Below are 15,680 nucleotides of genomic sequence, written 5' to 3' on the forward strand. Positions count from 1 at the left end.
AAAAAAAAGTACAGTGGATATCTTTTTTTCAAAGTGAGTTCAGGTAAAAAAAAATAAAAATAAAAACTGTCAGGAAGAAAATGTGCAAATAAAATACAGTGAAGTATTTGTACTTTGATACTTCCCACCCTAACATGTGGATAATGTAGTATGATCAATACGTACGTTATCATTAAAGTTGCTCTACACTTCGTTAAGATTGATTGATTTAACTACTGACTTATTATATTAACCACCACTTGATGCTAAATTTCAATTACATCGTCCCACTCTATCTTTGGCAGATGGCTTATGTGACTGAGCTCAGGCTCGGTGGGGGTCGGGGCTCCTGGGGCGGAGCGACGCCCTCTTCCTGCCCGGAGGTGGACCTGGAGGTGATCGAGGAGTACTTGCAGGAGCATTCGCTGGAGGTCCAGCCTGCACACACACACGCTTCGCCTCTGACCAATGTGGTGCAGTATGTTCACTCTCACCACAGCGCCAGGATGATAGGTGAGCCTGCACTCCAAACATGAACATGAATTTTTACGGTAGGAGTGTCAGTGTATTTTCATCTTCTTGCCTCTCCGCAGAGAATAATTGGTCCGGTCAGCATGCATACGAGTGGCACTGTGGTGCTCCGATTAGGGAATATGAGGAGCAGGCTCCGCCTCCAGCCTGGCCATATTCCCATCACAACCAATGGGTAAGCTGAAAGTCTCGGACCTCCACTGACATTTTGCTCACTACTAAATGAATGACGCCGCAACAAATGCTAAAATGAGGTTAGATTGTATTCAGACCAATCTTGAGCTCAAGGGAACAACCTTTAATTAGGTCATTCTAATTACAGTCTGAACTAATTTAACAGAGATGGGAATGTCACTTTTTTTTTTTTTTTTTTTTTTTTTTTTTTAAGACAGCATCAATCACAAGTGAAGTTCGCTCAAAGCACTACTTTACACACTCAGCAGCTCAAGAACCTCACTCCATGTACATTAAAAAAAATAAAATAAATCTCATGGTGTGTTGATGTGGCTGTTTTTTATGAGGTGCCGTCTGAGCCATAATTCAGGATTAGCTCATACATACAAGTGAAATACTCTCATAAACACCACTGAAATGCTCTTGTACGCATTCGTGAAATCAGTTCATAAATACAATCGAAATACTCTCATAAACACAATTGAAATGCTCTCATACATACAAGTGAAATACTCTCATAAACGTCACTGAAATGCTCTCATACGCACTTGTGAAATACATTCATGTATACAAGTGAAATACTCATAAACACAACTGAAACGCTCTTATAAACACCACTGAAATGTTTTGTTTTTGTTTTTTTGCTCACACATGCTAGTGAAATGCCTTCATATATACGTGAAATACTCTCATAAACACAACTGAAACGCTCTTATAAACACCACTGAAATGTTTTGTTTTTGTTTTTTTGCTCACACATGCTAGTGAAATGCCTTCATATATACGTGAAATACTCTCATAAACACAACTGAAATGCTCTTATAAACACCACTGAATTTTTTTTTGCTCACACATGCTAGTGAAATGCCTTCATATATACAAGTGAAATACTCTCATAAACACAACTGAAATGCTCTTATAAACACCACTGAAATGTTTTTTTGCTCACACATACTAGTGAAATGCCTTCATATATACAAGTGAAATACTCTCATAAACACAACTGAATTGCTCTTATAAACACCACTGGAAAAAACACAGTGGAACGCATTTCTTTACATTTTTCAAAATAAAACACACCGGCTGGCCAAAAAGCATTAAGTAACCCTAACTCAAGCCGCAGCGAAACTTGGTGACTAGTAAATGCTCATGACGATCCATCTATTTGTCATATATTTGTTGAGTATTGCCTTACAATAACATTTAGTTAATATGAAAGCTTTTAATTTGAAAGTTTTCTTTCAGTGTATAGGATATGACGATTTCGTTCGACCAATAGGAAGCCGTGTGGTAGTCAGGTGTCATGTGACATATGGCGATGGAACCGCATCACAGCCAAAGTGATTTCACATTTATTACCATTACAAAATATTATTTCTGTTGGAAGGAATTCTCACTTCTCAAAATCACTTTTCAGAAATATACACTATAATTGATTAGAACGTTATGGACAAGTCACTGGTGCTCACGGCCCCGAAAAAAAGAAAAGTCTTTACGACAGTGATAACATAATCTTCCCAAATTCTATTCTAAACATCTTAGAGTCATGATTAACACAACAAACTTTAATGTAATGTAATTAGTTCAGAGTGTACCTCGCCTACTGCCCGAAGCTGGCTGGGATCGCCTCCAGCACCCCCACGACCCTTTTGAGGAGCAAGCGGTTTGGATGGATGGATGGATGGATGGATGGATGGATGGATGGATGGATGGATCTATCAATCATTAGTATTGATTTGTAAAGAAATACGAAATTGACCATATTTGGCTGCATCAATCTGATTCTGCACATTTTAATAATTTCATCAGTGTGATTGTCGCAACATCCTTGGTGGAGGTCATTTCAGCCTTTAGCAATGCATGCTGTCATTTTCTGCCAGTGATCTGCTGGTGAGGAAAACGCACCATTGACTTGTGATTGTGCACGTCTGCTCTAGGATCACGTTGCATATTCAGAAAAGGAGATTGTATGTATCGACTCAGACTCTCAGTCCTGTTGCTCCCAGTACCACGAATACCACGATGCCCCATCGCCAACCTCTGACAGCGGAGGTAGACCCAACAAAGACCCCTTACTTCTTGCTCCACTCTCAGGTTCAAGCGCTTATTTTTTGCATTTTTTATGCCTCATCCATTTTTCGTACGAATCCTTGCTTAATTCATCCTCATGATTTCATGACATCCCCTTCCTCTTTGACAGGAAAGAGGAAGGAGCGGTTGTTCCAGTTCCTGTTCGAGATGCTGCAAACGCCGTCGATGCGAAGCTGCATCTGGTGGGTCCAGTCCTCTTCGGGCACGTTTCAGTTCTCCTCACAAAACAAAGAGCGCCTGGCGGAGATATGGGGCCGGCGAAAAGGGAACCGCAAGACAATGACCTACCAGAAAATGGCGCGGGCGCTGAGGAATTACGCCCGCACGGGCGAGATCCAAAAAGTCAAGCGGAAGCTCACGTATCGCTTTGATGAGAAGACGCTGAGAGGCCTCCAAGGAGATGCGAATGTGGTGTAGGATGCAAAGTCTGCCAGAAGAAGAAAATATGAATACTGAGTATTTGAGAGGCCGAGAAACGTGTGACACAATGATGAAACATAATGTAAATCTGATAGGTTGTCGCAAGATTTCTACTTTATAAGTAGAACCTTTTAAGCTCTTGATAAACATTGGGTTTCCTTTTGTAGTGGTTCTGTAATACAGATGTGTTTCTCAGAATAGCTATTATCTCTTGATCATGATATTAAATATTTTTGGAAATGCTTGTGATTTGTTTGTGTTTGTGCACTAAATGGCCACAAGCAGAATGTTAGACTAGTGGGGGCGCTGAACATTTCTGGCCCGACTTCCTCTTTAAAACATGGCCATAGATAAAACTAATACAATTGTGTACAAAAGATTTGAATCATCGAACCTTTATGCTATCTATTAAAATAAATATCAATATTTCTTAGCAGGTCATGATCAAAATAGGCTCTTTTCAACACTTCTCCTTTCCCACTGTCATGACTTCATCTCAACTTTGCGGTGGGTTGTGGCGCCCCTGCCGGTCATTTCTGTAGGGTCATGGAAAGGACAAAGGCCGCTTTGCTCAGCCTGGCCTGCTCTTTGGCACTGGTCCTCCTTTTACATGCCAGCTTTTGGATTTGTCTGCTGCCCCGTGTGGCGTCGCTCACCTGGGAACACGAGGGACACCTTGTTCTTCTCACTGAACTCTATCAAGGTTAGGATTTTGCCACAGTTATACGTTTGGTTATTGTTGTTGTTATAAGTAGGATCAGGCTATTTATATTGTACATGTCCCTGGTATTAGATCGAAAACTCATAAGTCACAATTTGGTAAAACTCAGATTTTTCCCAAAAATCTATACTATTGGTCATTCAATAGTATTAATTATTCAATTGCTCATTCATTCATTTATTTTATATGAAAAGGTTACATAATTTTCGAATGCAGAAATAAAAGAATGCATGTCAGAAATAATTGACACGTTTGAAGGCAAACGGAAAGGAAAATATTTTGTACGTTAAGTATTATGTTCTTTGTTTAAGACGCATGTTTTTTTGAATTTTTGTTGTTGTTGTTGTTGTTTACGTTTAAAAACACAAACAAATCTGCGTGCATGTAAAATCGAATTAAACATGTTCATCTTGGGCCAACAGCCTCACACTAAACACGAGTATCGGTATGTCACTTGAATTCTGTCTATTTTTTTCTTTTTTTTTCTTTTTGTGCCATCAGCATTATGAGGACATGCAATGACAGAGTGACCTTTCGAACTTTCTCCACCGGAGGGCGCCCAAGACTGCTGTGTCCATTGGACAGACTCCACATCCCACAGATGAACGCTACGTCGATGTCGCCGCCATTGGGGGGAGAAATAGAAATTAAAAGAAGAACAGAAAGGTGGGGCGCAGCGAACATGAAGTGCCCTCGTTTGTGAGGAGTTTTGCCCTCAAAGCCAGAACTCATGAGGTTAGCTTTCTCAAATAAGATTGAACAATAGTGAATTGAACTGTTTGGTCATGATATTTTGCAAATTGAATTGGCTAATTGCGCTGATGAAACAGGCCACCAAATGCAGAAGGCTTTATTAGTGTTCACTTTGGAACTACTCCGATTGTTGGTGGTTGTTGATCTAACTTTATCTTTTCTCGTACTTTTTTTTCCCAAAAACAAAGGGATGGGGAAGGAAGTATAGTGGGAAAGAACCGACAGAAGGTAAGACTTTCCTGCCAGTCTTTCTCCAGTGATTGCTCGATAATTGATCATAGAATATCAAAATGTTTCATCAAGATAAGTTAAACATAAATGTCACTCTAGAAAGCTCACATGTCACGGCTACATTTCAGGATCTTGTTACGCCGATTCAATATTCATCATCACAATGAGTGTCTACGTACATTGGTTTCAAAACTGAATGCAATCAGAAAATGTTGGTTTTGGTGCTCATTTGATCTGATTATGCACATGGCATGTTGCATATTTCCAAAAATATTTATATGTTTGTGTCATATGTTTGTGTCAATGAGATTCATTAACTTGATGCACTTTGTAGATTGCGGTCATATGAAGTATAATACAGAATGTTTACTTAAATTAGTCTGCTGGAAGTATCACAGCAAAGGCCAACCAATTTAATGAAGCATAAGTCTTTGGTATCCACACTCACACAGAAGCAAGGTACGTTGACTCATTTGAAACAACTTTATTATCATTTACAAACTGAACACTGTGATCAATGCATATTTCAATATTTTATGTAATCCACGGTGCCGTGAAATATCAGTCGATGTGCCTTGATTTCACTTAGTCGGTCCTAAAAATGATTATTTACTACAAATAATGTGTCTGTTTTCATCTGTTAATGCCAGAAATGTAGAACCATTGAGTGTTCTTCCACTAGAGGTCAAAAGACTAAATTAACCTGTGTTCCACCTGTTTCCATACATACAACAAACTAGCTTTGTGTTCAAGTAAACAGGCCCATTCTTCACATTAAGTAAATTTGCAAGTTCAGTAAATTGAACTCATTACAGTACACAGAATATACATTTAGTGACATTTTTCTTTCTGGTGGTGTGCCTCATCTATCCATCCATCTTCTACCGCTTATCCGAGGTCGGGTGAACCTCATGATTTTGCTCATGTGAAATGTGCGCCCCAGTGCAGCAGCGGTTGGGAAACGGTGCCGTATTCAGTCAGTTGTCTGTGAACTTCTCAAGGAAGGCAATAGACTGTATAGTTATCACCTGAGCAGGGTTTAGACCCACCCACCAAACTATACAACCTACTACCTCACCCTGACAAAGCCCAGTCCAAATAACACATCCACCTGTCAAGTAACCTAATACACCACTTGGGAGCGCAAACAGAAATGTTCACAAAACAGTCCATGTGTGCTGTCTGGCTGCATGCGCTCTGATTGGACAGTGCTTTTTTCTTTTTCACCTGGGCGATGATTGGCCGAGCAAGCTGTCTCCTTGGGTAAGACAGTAGATTGTATAGTTATCTCGAAAAGAGGCTACACAACCCTCACAACTATTCAATCTACTACCTCAGGCCCAAGGACAGCATTCATGTTGCCTCGCATGCTGGAGTCGTCAAGGTCACACTCGTGATGCTACAAGAGAAAAGACAGGAGAGTTATCTTTGGGATTTTGCTCAAATGCATTCAGGTCAGAACAATAAATGTCAATCTGATTTGTCAATAATAGTAATAGCAGAAAAGTTTATATAGGGAACAAAATGGTGACTTATCTGTGCCGAGAAATTTCATCATAGTCTTATTAGGTCAAATATATCAAACAAATAAGCACACGGACAGGAGACGTGTCAAAGACAAACAAAGTACACACTCACTGGCTTCCTGAGAATCTAGCTAGCATGCGATCGAAAGAGAAAGGGGAAAAAAAACGCCTTGTGCCAGGAGCTCATTTCCGTTTTTGCCAAAAACGGAGCTCATTCCTATCCCGTGCTCCTTCTCAGTTAAAGGTAGACACACGCACACACACCGGCTCACTTGCAAACATGGCTGCCGCCAGCTGCCTCGGCTCGGGTACAGGGCTGAGATTCTGCCCTCCGAAACAAAACAAGGAAATACAAAATGGTGACTTGCGCGCCGGCCATTTTAAGTCTGCACTAAAACATTGTTTCCATTCTGCCGCCGCCCGATGCTGTTCTGTAACGAGTGATGCAGACTCCAACTTGTGCCAAGCGGCGACACAAAGCCAACTCGTTCAGACGGCACAGATCAAGGTCGGGCAGGTAATGTGGCAGGAAAAAAACAACAACTTGCTGAATATTTCAAATAGAGATATGTCACAACTCACATAAATTAGCCTACAGCCTGACGCAGGTCCAGACCAGCCCATCATTCACGTCCATAGACTCTTTTAGTCTGATTTGAGGAGCAGACGGGGGTAAGGCAGAGGTGGGGGTGAAGCGTTTGGCATGATGCCCATGCTTGCAACAGTGCCAGTGGCACATCTACAAGCTATGTTTGGCCAGAAAGAAAACAGCCTCTGACTGGAGTGGACAGTCTAACGTTGAAATGGCACGGTGACAGTGTAGTTAGAAACAAATGTGGGTCAAATGGCTGAATACTCTGCTTCTGGGAATCGCAGCCCACAAGCAACCAGTCAATAGCACTAAAAGATGCCTTTGAAACGTCCTCATTTCACCCCAAAAATATTAAGATGTTCTTTTGAACATGTTTGTTGAATTAAATAGATGTTGTGCTGTTGGAAATAAATACTGGTTAAGCTCCCACACTTCTTCTTTTTTTTTTTTTTTTTTTTTTTTTTAAATTAACTGCAAACAGACAATATAAAACAACATAATATTGTTTGTGAGCTTACCGACAGGGTGGACATCAATGACAATTTGAACATTTTCGGCTAATGGTAGCATTTTATTAGCACATGAAAGGCTTTTACTTAGTGACATGATTTAGTTAGCAAGCTGATTGTACAGTTTAACAGATATATTTTGAATTTCTGGATTTATATATATATATATATATATATATATATATATATATATCAATTGATGTTTCACTATGACAGGGTGGAAATGCTAGGCTTGATAACATCTAATTACACACAATGTTAAGAAAATTATGAAGCATGTGTAAATATTTATTCTGCAACTAGCCACTATTTCGGCCAGCAAAGTGCTGGTCCTTTTTTTTTTCTTTTCTTTATATATATATAAACACCATAATGACAGAGTGGACATCAATTTCTGGGACAAATACAAAATATTCAATATGATCAGAATATACATGATCAAAATGATTATTTTTCATCAAACAACTTGTAAGACAATACAACCATGTAAAAAAATGATTTTGTATGATTTAAACACTTACTACACATGCTGTGGTTAGCAGAGCAGTGAACGGGAACATATTTTAAGAGCCTTATTGCACTGATATATGTGGAAATGTTCAGCCAATATAGTAAAATAGTAACCTCAGTTTCATTATTATTAATGTTGCTACATTTTCATGATTACTGTGCGATTCATATGAGGACACCAAAGCCACTTCCTAGTGATATTGACCCAACTCCGAACTATTTTCAAAGCTAAAGTCCAGCAATTCTAGTCCTGTGATGTCTTCTGGGTGTAGAATTTGGTGGTCATGCATTTTCAGTAGCATGGGAATGAGTACATATTCTCGTAAATCCACCTTGGCAAGCTTCGAGATGACAGTTTAAAAACAAAAAAACAAAACTGCCAATCACTATCCTTTGAGAAGATTCAAGTGACAATTATATGTGACTCGCATTTACAGTTCTATGTTTCCAACTGTGTAGTAATAGTTTGTGGAAGGCCTCTTTCTGTTGCAGCAAAACAGTAAGGTTTGTAAATGCATGTTTTAATGAGTCTGGTGAGCAAGTGCTGGTCTCAACTCGATCTACCACCTTAGGGGTGGACTAGCACAGAGGTTTTGGAGGATTTTTCGTCACGTCATCTCATCTGCCTGTCCTTGAATCTGGTAAAGTCTCAGGAAGCCATGAAAGCCACAATCTGGTCCCTGGTTCTCATTTACCAAACACGAAATGTCCAACCGATGGCTTAAATTAGTTTCCCATGACTTGTGGAGGTTCCAAAGCTCTGCCAATGGCCAGCAAAATCACCATCTCAGACCACTGAAGAACCAATACTGTAACAATACAGAATCTAAATCATGCCAACATCGAAAGCAACAATAAGAATACACTCAATGAATGAAAATTATTTCGGTTCTGTGTGTCATCCATCCTTTTGTAAATCAGTAAACGCCCAAAAAACAGTCAGCAGCTGATCAAAGGACACAGTCAAGGAAATACCCGTCAGTCTTGCCCGTCGTGAAGAATGCTTGGCACAAATACAAAGTGGTCACCAGACGACTGCAAAAGAATGTGTCTCTGTCACTCGTTTGGTCTCGCAGTTTCTCGCCAAGTTTGATGCCAAGAATGGGCAGTGTCTGTATGCCTGGCAGAATTTCAATGAGGGAGGAAGGAGGCAGCTAGGCGGGGGGATTTGGCAGAGGATTATGCCACGTAATTGGTTGAATGAAGAATTCCCACAGTTAAGATGAGCAAAAAAAAAAAAAAAAAAAAAAAAATCATCTAGATTGTCTTGTCATGGAGATCCAGAGTCACTTTACTCATTGTACTCTCTCTCGATCCTTTACGTTTGCTATAGAACTGGCACCAAGCTCCCTCAAATCCCGTTTGGCGTGGTGCTTGCACTAAATGTTCTATAGCGCCTCATTAGTCTCAAACACAAAAGAAACCATGATCACACAAATGCATGTTGTCAACCACAGTGGCACAGCTGCGTGACCTGAACCGTCAGTTAAGCTGATTCTAACTTACTACATGTTAATTGCATCAAGCTACCCCTGATTGCTTTGCAGGCTGACAGATATAAAAGGTGGGCAAACGTGAGTGACTCAGATAATGCGGGGGGTAAAGGCTCCATTGTGTCCTTATCACACTGACCCACAATCTTTCCAAACATAGATAAGTCTGTCCTCCGAAAAGCTTGTTTAGAATAAGCTTGATTGAGCTAGACCCAACAAGTTCAACGGCATCGACCTTTAACGCTTGAAGTCGGCTACTGTCAATCACGTATTTCAGAAATCTTGTTTCCAAATTCCAATTTCGAAAGGACTGGCCTGTCTGCTGCTGTCACCGGATGGTTACGCTCTGTGGAGCAGCAAAATGTCAGGCTAAGATGACAGTCATCATAGGTCTTCACGGGTCCAAGAGGATGATTAAGGCTGGTTGTCGTTGAAAATAGTAATTAGCCTATTAGGATTGCTGTTAATCTTTAATATTCATACCAGAAAGACCGTGAAGTTCCTTCTTTGTTACCAAAATGTTGTGTCCAAAAATTTGCGGACAACTGTGTGAAAATTTCAAATTCCCATTCAGGTTTATTTTCGCAATTATTGAAAATTTTCAACAAAAAAATAGATGTAAATCCACCTAGTAATAAAACAGAAATGGTTAATTTCTTACAACGCATTATGCTGCGGAACACAAGATGAGACATGCCAGCTCACTGAAGAGAAAAACATGCACTACACTACATTCAAAATAATGATGAGTTACATTTTTTCACTATTTAGTTCATTTTATGCCGATCCGTCAAAATATGTCTTGACGTGAAAACGGTCCGTGGAGCCAAAAAGGTGGAGGACTGCTCTACGGTGCTGAAAATCAATCAGTTGGCTCAGCTCATCATATTGTAGTTGGCTACAAATAATGTTTAGTCATTTCATCTCTAAAATTTGATCAATTAATTTGCAATGTCGTTGGTTTTGTATATGAATTGTTCTTTCTCATCTCTTGGGCTTTGCTGATTTTCTGATCAGCTGTGCGCTTACCATTTGGGATGACTTTAATCGATTCAATTGTTAAGAGTTCTATCTTACATTGGTGCCATCTGCGCTACGGCTACTTCCTTGACCAACACTGAATCATAATTCTGAACATTCAGAGAGAAATGATCCAGCCCATTAAATATCCAAATGATATATCAAAAAAACATTTGCTCCTCCCTCGTTACCTTGGTTTAATATTTCTCACTGATCACAATCACGTCATCAGACGGAAGCCACCCAATGCAGGGTTTGTGCACACGATTACAGATACGCACTTTCATGCAACGCTCTGACATGATTCAGATGAAACAGCTGTGGCTTCTTCCTGTGTGGCACCAGAAACTTCCTGTCGCCTTGCTGCAAACAGCGACAGGTCAGCCCAGATATCAGCCAATAAGCTTCAAGCGGGAAGTCAGCCTGATTGCCTCAAGGAGAAACCTCATGACGAAACACACAAAGTTCATCTGAGGATATGCGGGGGGGGGTGGGGAGGGAGCACTGCCACTCCCATCGCTCTTCCTATCTCATGCACCCGCGGTGTCTCTCCTTTTCTTCTTTCTCTCATCACTCACATGATGAGGCTAGAAAAATTTTGAGCCTGATAAAGAAATTCATTTGCATCCTAGTGCCCGACCGAGCGACTGAACATGTCGCTGCTGATGTGGCGCAATCCGGACAAATTGGCCTAGGAAGCATGGCGCCTGCCCGTGTCTGCTGTTCTTGAACACGTGGCATCAAGGCGCCATCTTAGAAGCTGTTGTTCTCGTAAACGTAGTCAGAAATCGTCCCAATGGTCGCTTTTAGCCTTCGAAACGTGCCTGTGTCGTCTAAGACAAACATTCCATTTGCCACTTTCGAAAGACAGTCACGCCACTTGATTGCATAAAGCAGAAACGTGTTTGTTCCTTAAAAAAAAAAAAATGTTTTCCTCAAAGACAAAAGTGCAAACATTACATGAGGGGAATAAGAAAGACTGTGTTACTTATCACAACGTCTTACACTGATAAGAGAACCACCAAGCACCCTTTCTTCCTGCGTTCGCGATCCCTTGAGACTTAAACTTTGCCATAAAGCAACGGGAATCTCGACGTTTTGGTCACTGCTTTCAAAAGTTAGCAAATAGGACCTGTACTTGTGTCCGCCATTAGACAGAGTGACACCTGTTCGTTATGGAAAGATTGCTGACTGCTTAGTTCGAGAGCAGAGAGGGAGGGGAAGACGAGTGTGAGAGAGGAGAGCCAAGAGAGTTTGAAGGGACGCGAGAGACTGCAGGGTGTCCCGGAGTCCCTCTGAGCTTGACAAAAGTTTCTCCTGCTTTGCCCATCGAGCCAAAATGGCGCCGTGCGGCGTGGCAGCTGACGGCGGCCGACACGTTTACAAGCCCGAGATCATGACGAAGGACAGAGAAAGTAGGAGAGCAACATTATAAGGCAATGAAATCAACAACGAGAGTGTTTGAGCGGAAAAGGGAAAAATACCTGAAGCCTGAATGTGAGCGGCGGCCTGAGCCGGAGGACTGGAGGAGAAGAAGGCCATGATGGCGGGAAGAAGGGAAAAGAGAGGACTCGAGCACACCCTCTGAGAGCAACACCCCCTTTTTTTCCCACAATCCCCTCCTACTGACGCGAGTGCGTCTGTTCATGCACAGGGTGACACACAACCCTACAAACACACATCCGAAATGAGCGCCGGCGACTCGAGCGTACTCTGAAACGGAGAAAGGGCGCCGAGGCAAATTTGCGATACGAGGGAACCAAACGGAGATAACAGCACAACAGACGCGAGTTGTAAACATCCTCGTGATCAATTTGCCAGCTTTTGGATCGCCCTCTGCTCTGGCCTGTGCTGTATTTGCCTCCGTCTGCCTGCCTGCCTGCCCACTTTGGCAACGCTGCCAAGAGGGAAAGAGAGCGAAGGGAGGGCGGCTGCACAGACACAGAAAGAGGAAGGGAGGGACGTGCTGTCGCGAGAGAGGGCGAACAGAGAGGAGGAGTCGGAGAGGGGAAGCGTGGAAAGAAAGAGTGTTACAGTAAGAAGTCACATGAATTGTCGCGAGCAGATGCAGTGACACAAAACAGTGTCAAATGCAGCAGCTGGGCCGCTTGCGTGTTAATCGTCTGAGACAAACCACTCGCCTTGTTCTTTCCGGGCAGACAGATGGCGACAGGAACGAGCTTGCGCCATATTGTTCACCCTCGCCATATTTGCTAAATGCTGGAGATGCCTTTACTGTTTTTTTGTTGAGAAACAGTAAACAGATGGACATTTGCAGACCAGTTTGCCCGTCGCAATATGATAAACATTCACGCCATTACTCCCTCAGACGCCGTATTCATTCATTAAAGAAGTCAATGTTTCAAAGAAATGCCCAATTTGAGTTCACTGGGTGGCTGGGTGACCTCAATCATTGGTGAAAACATACGATAACAACCTTTTCTGCGTCTGCCTGTGGACCAATCGCTGGCCACGAAGCACATGACACCGACCAATCTGAGCTCACGATGGAGCTGACATCATTTAAAAAAAATTAGAAAACAGGAAAGCCTTCTCTTTGTTCCCTAACTTTTCACAAGCACCCGTGGACGTACTGTACTACATGACACATGCACATGTTCTCACAGTCCTTGAAACACTCACCCAGGAGATGACAGGAAAAAAAAAAAAAAAAACAGTCCAGGTTCTCTACTTCAACGCCACTTGAGCCTTTTCTTGGAGATCAAGCTGTACTGTACGCAAACACATGTGTGGAACTACCAATCCAGTTGTTCCATGGAGACGCACATTGAGCCATGAGCTCGGACAGCCCCTCCAACCTGACGTCACGTCTCCTTTGTTGTTTATGAATTTATTTCTCTCCTCAGCTGAACTCTCTGAACCCAAAGTACCCACCCAGCTCCTCCCCTCCTCTACTCCTGTCCTCCAGTCCTACAATTACTCCCTGCCAAAGAAGGCAGGCGCGTACAGTATGGCGGTAACAAGGGATAAGTGCTAAGGCAGAAGGGGGGGTGGGAAGAAGTGACTTTTTTTTTTTTTTAAGCTCCTTTTCTTTCTCGTCGGCTGCCTCGCGTGGCTTCCTGCTGGCTTTATGAAAGTTTCAGCTGCATGGCGAGCCGGCCTCTTTTGGCGCTTGTCCAACTCCTGACTCTTCGGTCCCTCTGCAAGAAAGAGAAGGCGGCCAGGACAGCTATAGTGACAGCTGGACTGGTATTGATAGTCAGCCAGTCAACGTTCCTATTTCATACACACACAAAACATCGGGTTTGAGCATTACTTCTGGATTCGGATGGATCGACAATTAAGCATTGTGTGTTGAATTGGATGTAAAAGAAGGAAAGTCATATTTTTAGTCATTTAAGTGTACCAATTCTGTCTGATAAATGGGCCCTTGGCTGTTCACACTTTACAGCCAGTTCACACAGGGATACGCTTGCTTTGTTTTTCAAATGAATTCCATGTGTTCTTACCAGATAACATGCAATTCAATAGAGAAAATAATGTGGTTTATATGATTAAGATCACTGGCAGTAATATCATTAGTATAATAATGACAACTATAGAATTAGATTTTCTTTAAATTTAGATAATTGAATGTATTTAAGACTAACAAAAATCCATTTGCATAGCTTAACTATTACTCCATGACAAATTCAAATGGCAAACTTATAGTGACGTCAGCGTGCACACTCGGACATGATATTTTGACATGTATGATTGGAACAAATTTAATCAATTTTAAAAGGAGGAGAAGTTAACACATATACTGTTAACCTGATCTCCACTGATGCCTTTAGAGCTCACATAGCGAAAACATTAATTATGCGGTTTTGGCATTGGTCATGATACAAACATTAAACAGGGCTTATATGTTACTTCTCTCCCAGGTCACTTAAAATACATCTAAACCATGGTGTAAATTATTTCTAACAATCTGCTGTGGCGTTTGTTTACGCCAGTTGCCTGACATGACCTGAGCAATACTGCCCTCTTGTGGTCATATCAAAATTCAGCAACTCGAGAGGGTGTCAACAGCTTGACCTCTTATCTCTACTGGCCTATCTTTAATGATCTTGTTGTGCTCCTTACTGTTTCTTTTTTTTTTTTACCCTTACCCCAATAGAATCCCATCTGTTAAATATATAAGCTAAGTATTATCCAGTGGTGTGACATTTAAAAATATGTTTGTTTCTGCTGATCTGATTACAGTGAGTCAAAATGGGCCAACGTGGAGCTATGATAAGACCAATGAGACTCCAGATCAGATGTGAGGCTATAATCTGCTTCATTTATCTTATTGCAAATAAGAATGAGGTTGAACATTTCAAGTCTTTGAGTTTTCCATCAAGCTGTTACACCTCAGTTTACAATCCAATTCCTGTAGTATGCCTGTTGTGGAGGTGTGCAATTTTCCTCATTACCTACGCCTTGCTGTGACTGGCTATGTGATGTAAATCATTAAACAAGGCTCATTTGTTTCATTGTCTAGTGCAGTTTTATAATGACCTGTACATGGTGTGTAGCATGTCTTTTTCTTCAAATGTAATGGATGTGATCATTTTTTATTTGAATGCCTGCTGCCTTCAATTGCCAAATAAAACTGCAGCGATTAATAGGAATTACTGTTGTATTGTAATTGAAAAAATACAAATATGTGTATGCAATAGCCTACATATATAGAGATATTTTCTAATTGCTTAAGTGGAAGCCAAATCAAAATGGGGAAAAAAAAAAAAAGAAGATCTTTGGTGAAATGTTTGGAAGATATAACTATACAAATAAAGGGAGTTCAAAATGTGTTGGGATTAACCAAAACAAAATCATTTAGCAGAGTCGGACATCTTTGTTGTTTATGTTTGCCTGGAGCACTTTGAGGTCGCAACTTGTGCAATCTGAATGGGATATGTCTGACCTCCCACCTTCCACGAATACAGCATTAGACACTGTGATGTCATTTTCAGTGGACGCCAAGTGGCAAAATGGCCGCCCCCTGAGATGGATAAAAATCGTGCAAAAATAGTTTAATTTTGATTAATATTGTGTTTTTGGAATATGAATTAAGCAGCAAAATCCACCCATTTTTTGCAACGTCAGGGGGTGTCCATTTTGCCACTTGGCTGTTCACTGAAA

General features: G+C 41.3%; 1 protein-coding gene and 2 long non-coding RNA genes across 4 annotated transcripts in view; 2 read left to right on the forward strand and 1 right to left on the reverse strand.

The window, feature by feature from the left end:
• The window catches only part of LOC144014067 (uncharacterized), a 491,860-nt gene extending 488,353 nt beyond the window's left edge, over positions 1-3,507 (forward strand). For both annotated transcript variants that reach the window (XM_077513576.1, XM_077513575.1), the window contains exons 3-6: positions 285-492; positions 573-685; positions 2,622-2,778; positions 2,885-3,507. In XM_077513576.1, the coding sequence (XP_077369702.1) occupies positions 285-492; positions 573-685; positions 2,622-2,778; positions 2,885-3,192 (786 nt within the window). In that variant the 3' untranslated portion in view covers positions 3,193-3,507. The remainder of the gene's footprint in view (positions 1-284; positions 493-572; positions 686-2,621; positions 2,779-2,884) is intronic.
• An 887-nt stretch (positions 3,508-4,394) lies between these two features.
• Positions 4,395-15,124, forward strand: LOC144014069 (uncharacterized). Its single transcript, XR_013282392.1, has 3 exons — positions 4,395-4,651; positions 4,858-4,897; positions 14,760-15,124. It is a non-coding gene; the product is annotated as an uncharacterized LOC144014069 (long non-coding RNA).
• Positions 5,370-12,446, reverse strand: LOC144014068 (uncharacterized). Its single transcript, XR_013282391.1, has 2 exons — positions 12,035-12,446; positions 5,370-6,299 (listed from the first exon to the last, which is right to left on the reverse strand). It is a non-coding gene; the product is annotated as an uncharacterized LOC144014068 (long non-coding RNA).
• Positions 15,125-15,680: the final 556 nt, after the last annotated feature.

This window comes from Festucalex cinctus, chromosome 2 (genome assembly GCF_051991245.1).
Source record: "Festucalex cinctus isolate MCC-2025b chromosome 2, RoL_Fcin_1.0, whole genome shotgun sequence".
NCBI classification, from domain to species: domain Eukaryota; kingdom Metazoa; phylum Chordata; class Actinopteri; order Syngnathiformes; family Syngnathidae; genus Festucalex; species Festucalex cinctus.